General features: G+C 46.5%; 1 protein-coding gene across 1 annotated transcript in view; it reads left to right on the plus strand.

The window, feature by feature from the left end:
• The first annotated feature begins 268 nt into the window (after positions 1-268).
• The window catches only part of ERAP1 (endoplasmic reticulum aminopeptidase 1), a 37,895-nt gene continuing 28,517 nt past the window's right edge, over positions 269-9,646 (plus strand). The window contains exons 1-2 of the mRNA XM_007466869.1: positions 269-307; positions 7,041-7,581. Coding sequence (XP_007466931.1) covers positions 7,055-7,581 — 527 coding nt within the window. The 5' untranslated portion in view covers positions 269-307; positions 7,041-7,054. The remainder of the gene's footprint in view (positions 308-7,040; positions 7,582-9,646) is intronic.

Raw genomic sequence — 9,646 nt, forward strand, 5'->3', positions numbered from 1 at the left:
AGAGACACACGCAGGGGAAATGTTCTGCATTCCTAAAGGGGTGCTCCGCCCCGCCTGGGCCCCCAGCAGTGCAACCCTGCGGCTTCCCTTGCTGCCGCACTGTTTTGTGAACTCCTGTCTTGGGAACAGCGATGTCTGCTGTCCCCACTTCCGGGCTTCCCCTTCCCCAGCTACCGCCTCGTCCTGGGGCGCCCCTGCGCCTGCCGAGGCTCGACCCCGCGCTTCTGCGTGCAGCTCCGGCTCCACTTTCACTTTCGGTCCCGGGGCGGCCAAGGCAGGCAGCAGCGGTGTGGTCCCCGAGTCCCAGGTACAGCGCTACCGTCCCCAGTGCACCCCGCGGGGAGGGGGCTGCGTGGTTGGGGAAGGGCGGGGCCCAGGCATCCTCCCTGTGCTGGGGAGGCCTGGGGTCCGGGGCTCGGGGAGGAAGAGAACCAGGGGGCTGCAAAGTGGGGCTGGGGGGAGTCGTGGGGCTGGGGATCGTGTCCGTGGGGAGGGCGGCGGGGTTGGCGCGGACCCAGTCCTGCTCGCGTCCTTGTCCCTCTTTTCCACTGGGAGATGGACAAGGGCGCAGGGCTGGTGCGTCTGCTCCACGCGCTCCCCGGGCTGTGCCACTTCCCGGCCGGCAGGCGGGAGCCTCCTTCTGCGCTCCTCCTGGAGGCTGGGTTCCTGCTCGCCGCGTCCACCGGACTGCCGAGTAGGGCCAAGTGAACTGGTGGGTGGATTGTGGGGCTAGGCCGAGGAGGGCGCCTTGCAGATAATAGTCAGAGAAACGTACGTGGCTTTGGTTACTTGCAGGCGCGGGGGTGTCCTGGGAACAAGAGTTAAGTGTCCTCAAGATCAGTTCTCTCCCTTCTCCTGTACTTGTTGCCAGTAGTTGTCTGTCCTCACTTCTCTCTGGCTCAGCCTGGGTTTGTCGAGTTAAAACACTACTGTTTGAGCAAATTAAAATTCCCTCTCTGGGTGTCTTACACGCCTGGTGGGCCTGCAAGTTAATTTCATGAGGAAGGAGAAGTGCAGACACTTCCTTAGCTTTTTCATGGAGGTTCTTTGTGAGGCCAGGTTCAGAAAGAAATGCTCTGTTTTCTACTGAATCCCCAGAGTGTTTGCTCTCAATTCGGGATGTGGTCGACAACTTAAAAAACAAACAAACCCAAAACTTAAAAAAATTGGCCAGGGTTGTCTCTTTTTCCACAGAGTTGGGATTGTACTGATATGTAGCACATTTTCAGGTGGGCCTAAATAGAGAAATTCTAATATGTTAAAAAATTGAACTGATTAAACATTGTTTACCGGCAGTGACAAGCTGTTAGCAGTGCTTGTTAATTTCGTTGTTCAGAGCATTTTGGAAGAAGGTCCATTACCTCTTGGTGATGGATTTCACATTCCATAGTGTCCCAATGAAGGGAAGTATGAGATAGCCCAGGACCAGTTGCCCCTGGCTTCCTGTGTAAGTGGGAAAAGTCAGAATCACCAAAGGCAGTAAGGTTCCTCAAGTATCTTAAACTCTTTCTGGCTGTGGAGTAAAGTTAGGTACTCTCTTACTGCTGCACTTTTATCCACAACATTGTGAAAGAAGCTTTAGTGAGATCAGGTGCCAAAGGAAGATACCTTTTAAAACTTTAAAGGAGTACAGTCAAGTACAGGAAATTCCTTTAAAACCCTTATCTCCGTGCCCTCAATCTGTGTATATTTAACTGCCTCCTTGATAAATCCCCTTGGATATCTCATAGACAGCACAAATTAAACATATTAAAAAACGAGCCCGTCATCCCCTCTTCTGCCTTTTAAATCTCTTCCACCTCTGGCCTCCGTTTCAATAAAGGGCACCTGTGACTACCCAGAAGTTCACTGTAGAAACCTGGCAGCCATCCTCATACATCCTGTCCTTTCCCTCACTCCCTACTTCTAATCTACCCTAAATATAGATGTTGAATCCATCCATCTCTCTGTCTCCACCCCGCCCCCCCCCCCCCCCTCCATCCGAGTGTGAACCACTCTCTTATTTTGTCTACACTACTTTCTAACTGGTCTCTTGGCCTTCACTCTTACTTCTTTCCAGTCTTCCACTCTCCACACAGCAACAAGGGTGATTTTCTTTAGGTGTGAACTGGATCCTAGCTAGATCTCCTAGCTCAAATCCCAGTGGTTTCTCATTGCCCTTAGGATAGGATCCAAAATCCTTAAGATGCCTAGAAGGTGTGTGGTGGTCTGGCCCCTGCCCACCTCTCCAGGTGCATCTTTCTGCCACATGCTGGGCTGCAGCTTCACTGACTTTATAAATAACTAGCACTCTCTACTGCCCCTGAGCTTGCAAGTATGTGTGCTGTTCCCTCTGTTTGCAAAACTCTCTCTCCCTCTTTCCTCAGCTAACTTGAATTTGTCCTTTAAATCTCAGCTAAACATCTCAGAGAGCCCCCAGTGTACATCAGTCCACCCTGTTACTGTCTTTCAGTATGTGTGTTGCTTTTTTCTTCATAGCTAATCATGGTTGGTAACTATCTATGTTTGTATTTGTGTAAACTGTTTAAAAGTCACCCCACCCCCACTATATGCTCTCTGAGGTCAGGGACCTGTGCTGTCTTGCACTGCCCCGCAAAACCCTCGCACATAATAGACCCTCAATAAATATCTGTGGAATGAGTAATTGAACATATTTTAACTTAATTTTCACAACAGTCCTGTGAGAGAGGTGTTATCTCGTTTTACACGCGAAGAAAATGGAACCAGGGTTCAACAACCTGCCCAAGGTCACAGTAGGTGTCAGAGCAAGAACTCAAAGCCAGATTTTCTTTTCTGACTGTAAACCTAATATATATATTGTTGATGTAGCAATAATTATATATGTATGTATGAATTCCAACATTTATGCTGTCTATATCACATGTTCCATTTTGGTTTCCTGGCACTGCATCCTCTCTGAGACACAGCCATTATCTCTTTGGCTTCCTCCTCTCTTGGACCCAACACTGCAAGGCCTTTGCTATGAGGTGCCACCGCCAACCCCTTCAGCAGCCCGTGGGCCTTGCCGTCGGCTCAGAACCAGTTGGAATTTTTAGATCTCTTCTTGGGCTGTTGGAGAGCCCTTGAGGACTCCCAGAGCCCTTGCATACCTGAACCTGCCACCTTCACTGTGCTCTCTGCCATCTTGGGGGTGCAGGCCACACCCACTAAGCTGTTGCCATCAGAAGTTCCAACTGGAAGCATCACACAAGTTCTTTTTACCTCTGGCCCCTCAACTTCAAGGGAGATCCATCATTCTGCCCTGGCATTTTGCCTGAGGAGGTAGGGGCAGGAACTCCTTACTATTTTGGTGTTTAAACTTTATTCTTCTCTTCCAAATCACTCCAGTCCTCCATGGCTGGAAGCATCCTTTAGTTGGTTCGTAGACAACAACAACAACAACAAAAACCCCCAAGAAACACAAAAGCAGAAACCCCTGTTCTTCCTGTTCACATTTCTTTTCTGTCTCATTTGGGTGGTGCCTTTTGAGCTGGGATGATGGTGTCTCCATTGTCGACTGTCTCTACGGTGCTTGCATCCTTTCTGTTTATTTAGCCTGCAGATCTACTCCGTGGGGAAGCGAGAGGTCAGTACTTGGAGCTGTGTGCTTCGGAAGGGAGCAGAATGGAGAGTGAAGGGTGGGGATAGCACATTAGCCATTCCCCTGAAGTAGTGTTCCCCACACAGAGATCAAGGGATAAGACCATGGCTTGGCAAGGATTATCTAGGAGGTTCCTCAGTCTGGCTCTTCAATAGAATTTCGGGGAGGTTTAAAAAAAATGATGATGCCCTAACCTAGGGATCCAGGCATCAGTCATTATTTTTTCTGTTGTTTTTTTTTTTGTTGTTTGTGGTACGCGGGCCTCTCACTGTTGTGGCCTCTCCCGTTGCGGAGCACAGGCTCCGGACACACAGGCCCAGTGGCCATAGCCCACAAGCCCAGCCGCTCCGCGGCACGTGGGATCCTCCCAGACCGGGGCACGAACCCGTGTCCCCCGCATCGGCAGGCGGACTCTCAACCACTGTGCCACCAGGGAAGCCCCAGTCATTATTTTAAGAGCTTCCTAAATGACGTTAATATGCAGCCAAAGTTGAGAACCGCCAACATAGAGGAAGAATCCAGTGTACCACCATCATTTCAATAACCTGAGCTCACCTGACAGGAGCCCCTTCTGGCCAACTGCTATTAGAGAGGCAGCTTTGTCTAAGAGAGAGAAAAAAGCATGCTTGGTTCTCTGGCCATGGGTTGCCAACTCCCTTAAAATTCGCATTTCTTTTATGTCCCGTGGCCTTAATAAAGTGCAAAATATGGTCTGCATCATGCCTCCTGGTGTGCTTTGAGTGTAACCTTAGAGTCACCCCCCTCCTTGCCTTGTGAATAATGATTCTCCAGCAAGTTCTCCTGGGGTTCGCTTCTGTCCACATGGATTGCCCGAACAGCCCTATCCTTTCTCCCTTTGTGCTGTAGCTCCTGCTCTGGCTTGCTCCACCTGCAGTGCCTCTGATACCCTCCCTTCACTTCCAAATCTGACCCGTCCTTCCAGACCACTCCCAATGCTGCTCTTGCATAAAGGCATCTCAGCATTACTCTGCAGCCAAAGTCACTCTCTCCCTTTGGAAATACCATTCCATTCTCCCTCAGCACTCTTTTCTTCTTCCTATTTTTTTTTGCATTTTCTTTTTGGCCACAGTATGCAGCATGTGGGATCTTAGTTCCCTGACCAGGGATCAAACCCATGCTCCCTGCAGTGGAAACGTGGAGTCTTAACCACTGGATTGCCGGGGAAGTTCGTATTATTATTTTTAAAGCACTCCACACTCTGTTGTGTTTTACTCTTTGTGTATATATGTTTTCTGCCCTTCCAGATTTTGAAGTCCTTGATTATGGGATTTGTGTCTTGTATCTTCTTATATCCCACACGGTACTCAGCACACAGCCTTGTAGGTAGCAGGCATGCAACACATATTTGTTGGATAGAGTGTAAGAGAGAAACCAGGGGATTGTCACAGACTATCATGAAAAGTCACTCTAAAGTCTTCCCTGGCTAAATAGATACTAAATCAGCTTTTGGCAGGACAGTTTGACAAAGATGCCAGTGTTATGAAGGCTTACTGTTACAAACACTTGCCTTCCCCCCCGCCACTTGCTACTGAGCCTATATGTTTCCTTCCTATACTTCCTGTGTTTTAAGAACTCTCTGCGTTGTAAGCTTAGTGGGAAGCAAGGCCTTTTATTTTAAGAGCTTCCTAAATGACGTTAATATGCAGCCAAAGTTGAGAACCGCCAACATAGAGGAAGAATCCAGTGTACCACCATCATTTCAATAACCTGAGCTCACCTGACAGGAGCCCCTTCTGGCCAACTGCTATTAGAGAGGCAGCTTTGTCTAAGAGAGAGAAAAAAGCATGCTTGGTTCTCTGGCCATGGGTTGCCAACTCCCTTAAAATTCGCATTTCTTTTATGTCCCGTGGCCTTAATAAAGTGCAAAATATGGTCTGCATCATGCCTCCTGGTGTGCTTTGAGTGTAACCTTAGAGTCACCCCCCTCCTTGCCTTGTGAATAATGATTCTCCAGCAAGTTCTCCTGGGGTTCGCTTCTGTCCACATGGATTGCCCGAACAGCCCTATCCTTTCTCCCTTTGTGCTGTAGCTCCTGCTCTGGCTTGCTCCACCTGCAGTGCCTCTGATACCCTCCCTTCACTTCCAAATCTGACCCGTCCTTCCAGACCACTCCCAATGCTGCTCTTGCATAAAGGCATCTCAGCATTACTCTGCAGCCAAAGTCACTCTCTCCCTTTGGAAATACCATTCCATTCTCCCTCAGCACTCTTTTCTTCTTCCTATTTTTTTTTGCATTTTCTTTTTGGCCACAGTATGCAGCATGTGGGATCTTAGTTCCCTGACCAGGGATCAAACCCATGCTCCCTGCAGTGGAAACGTGGAGTCTTAACCACTGGATTGCCGGGGAAGTTCGTATTATTATTTTTAAAGCACTCCACACTCTGTTGTGTTTTACTCTTTGTGTATATATGTTTTCTGCCCTTCCAGATTTTGAAGTCCTTGATTATGGGATTTGTGTCTTGTATCTTCTTATATCCCACACGGTACTCAGCACACAGCCTTGTAGGTAGCAGGCATGCAACACATATTTGTTGGATAGAGTGTAAGAGAGAAACCAGGGGATTGTCACAGACTATCATGAAAAGTCACTCTAAAGTCTTCCCTGGCTAAATAGATACTAAATCAGCTTTTGGCAGGACAGTTTGACAAAGATGCCAGTGTTATGAAGGCTTACTGTTACAAACACTTGCCTTCCCCCCCGCCACTTGCTACTGAGCCTATATGTTTCCTTCCTATACTTCCTGTGTTTTAAGAACTCTCTGCGTTGTAAGCTTAGTGGGAAGCAAGGCCTTTCTCCCGCTGAGGAAGCTGTAAGCCCAGATTCTTGCTCTCTCCACCTCCCAGCCTGGTAGTGTGGACACCTCGCTTCTGCTGAAACAACAAAACGTTGCAGGGGCAGTGGAGACCTCACTCTACTGGTGGCCGCAGGGGTGTCAGAATCTAATCTCTAGGCCGTAGGGTGGCTTCTTCTAAGGTCCAGTGTGGGTAGGGGGTGGTCACCTGATCAGGTGTTTCTCTGATGTGGTTCTGGCTGCCCATTTTTGCCTGTTTTATGAGCCTGGTTTCCCAAATGACCTGGCAACCCTGTGACCCATTTAGTGAGCTACTCAGGATCCTCAGCCAGAGCTTGTTCTTACTTTCAACAGAGAACCCTGACTGATGAGAGTTAATTTAAACTTTGAATGCCAAATGAGGCTTTTCAGTAGGCGTTAATGATTGTTGCTGACCATAAACTTCTTTCTTCTTATGAATCATTAACACAGGGAAGGTAATTTTACTTTCAGGAAAAGACCTAGTACTTTTGAAAGTTTGTATCTGTAACTGTTCATTCTGGATGGATACATTCTGAAATTATGCTGTCTTGATAATATTTTAGTGACTCTTTTTTTTTTTTTCTTTTACACATTTGTGCCACTAGGCAGTTCAAGCAAGATGATACCTCTGTCCATCAAACGGCCCCTTGTGACCACGTCCTTTCTGCTTTCATCACTGTTGATGCTCTTAACTGTGGCAACTCCATCCTGGTGGCAGAGCAGTGAAACAACATCTCCAAAGGCTAGTAACAGGGCACCATTTCCTTGGAATAAAATGCGACTTCCTGAGCACATCATCCCACTTCATTACGATCTCATGATTCATGCCAACCTCACCACTCTGACCTTCGGGGGAACCACGGAAATAGAAATCACAGCCAGCAAGCCCACCAGTACCATCATCCTGCATAGTCACCACCTGCAAATACCTAAGGCCGCCCTGAGGAAGGGAGCTGGTGAGAGGCAGTCTGAAGAGCCGCTGAGAGTCCTGGAATACCCGCCTCAGGAGCAAATCGCACTCCTGGCTCCTGAGCCCCTGGTGGTTGGGCTCCCATACACCATTGTCATTGACTATGCTGGCAATCTTTCTGAGAGTTTCCATGGATTTTATAAAAGCACCTACAGAACCAAGGAAGGGGAAGTGAGGTATTTTTGTGTGTGTGTGTCTCTCTCTCTCTCTTTTTTTAAAAGGTTCAACTGCTACCCACACTAAATTTATTACTTCACGTGGATTGTCTTTTAAAATTCCCTTGATTGTTGAATTCTTTCTTTGGTTTTGTTTTGCATCTCTTTGTAGATTTAAAAATGGCTCATAGTTTTTTCCCTGTTTTTTGGGATCTCCTTTTTCATTCTGTTTTAACCAGTTTTCTTTCCTCCAGCTCTATCAGAGGGAATACCTATTTGTTTATTTAATTAGATTTCTGGCATATAATAAATACTTTAAATTCTCTTGGCCTATGTACTAGTTTCCAAGGGTTGCTTTAACAAAGTACATAAACTGGGTGGCATAAAACAATAGAAGTTTTTTCTCTCACAGTTCTGGAGGCTGGAAGACCAAAATCAAGGTGTCAGGAGGCCTATGCTCTCTCTAAGTCTCTGAGCCCCTCTTTGCCTCTTCCTAGCTTGTGGTGCCATCAGTCTTTGACATTCCTTGGCTTTGCAGCTACATCAGTCCAGTCTCTGCCTGCCTGTCACATGGCCATTCTCCAAATTGCCCTCTTCTTATAAGGACACCAATTCTGTTGGATTAGGGCCCAACCTGATGGCCTCATCTGAACTTGATTACATCTGTAAAGACCCTATTTCTATATAAAGTTACACACATATTAGGTAATAAGACTTCAATGTATCTTTTTAGGGGACACAATTCAACCCATACAGCCAATTAGAGGAAATATTAATATTTTTGTCTCAGTTAAAACTTTTTTGGGATCCTCTCCTGCCTTGCTTTAGTTCTGTTTTTAATAAGATATTTTGGGAGATTTTATGCTAAATTTTTTTTTTTTTTTTTTTTTTTTTTTTTTTTTTTTCTTGCGTTATGCGGGCCTCTCACTGTTGTGGCCTCTCCCATTTGCGGAGCACAGGCTCCGGACGCGCAGGCTCAGCGGCCATGGCTCACGGGCCCAGCCGCTCCGCGGCATGTGGGATCTTCCCGAAACGGGGCACGAACCCGCGTCTCCTGCATCGGCAGGCGGACTCTCAAGCACTGCGCCACCAGGGAAGCCCTATGCTAAATTTTAAAATCAAATTTCATTTGTTAGTAGATTATACTAACTTACTTTTGGATTTCATATTTTTTTTTGAGGTAAAAAAGGTCAGATACTACCAAAAAGAATTTTTTTTTTTTGTGGTACGCGGGCCTCTCACTGCTGTGGCCTCTCCCATTGCAGAGCACAGGCTCTGGACGCGCAGGCTCAGCGGCCATGGCTCACGGGCCCAGCCGCTCCGCGGCATGTGGGATCTTCCCGGACCGGGGCACGAACCTGCGTCCCCTGCATCGGCAGGCGGACTCTCAATCACTGCGCCACCAGGGAAGCCCCCAAAAAGAATTTTTAAAAAAGTAAAATGTACCCTCATTATAGCCTCTAGAGATAACTACTGCTTCTATTTCAGGGGAATATCCTTTAGACTTTTTTCTGGAATATGCATACACATTATTTTATGTAAATGGAGCCATGTTATATTTTCTGTTTCAAGAGGGAGTTTTTTAATATGTTGAGGAGATGTATTTTACACGGATGACTATCCCTATACATCATTTTAACGACTTTATTAAAATGTATGTTTGTGTGTTGGTTTATTTAACTAATCCCCGATGGATGGAAATTAGGTTGTTTCCAACTTTTTGGCATCAGCAATAATTTGACAAGCATCTTCGTAAATCATTTCTTCACAATAAATGCCCAGAAGTAAAATTGCTAAGTCAAAGGGTCAATAAACTTTTGATATCCCTTGCCATATTCCTCACTAATACTGTATATTGGCGATCCTTTTTTTATTTTTTTAAATTTATTTTATTTTATTTTTTTAATGGTATAAGGATTACTTTATTCTTATTTTTTTAAACATCTTTATTGGGTATAATTGCTTTACAATGGTGTGTTAGTTTCTGCTTCATAACAGAGTGAATCAGTTATACATATACATATGTTCCCATATCTCTTCCCTCTTTGTCTCCCTCCCTCCCACCCTCCCTATCCCACCCCTCCAG

Source organism: Lipotes vexillifer, unplaced genomic scaffold, assembly GCF_000442215.2.
Source record: "Lipotes vexillifer unplaced genomic scaffold, Lipotes_vexillifer_v1.1 scaffold364, whole genome shotgun sequence".
Classification (NCBI taxonomy): domain Eukaryota; kingdom Metazoa; phylum Chordata; class Mammalia; order Artiodactyla; family Lipotidae; genus Lipotes; species Lipotes vexillifer.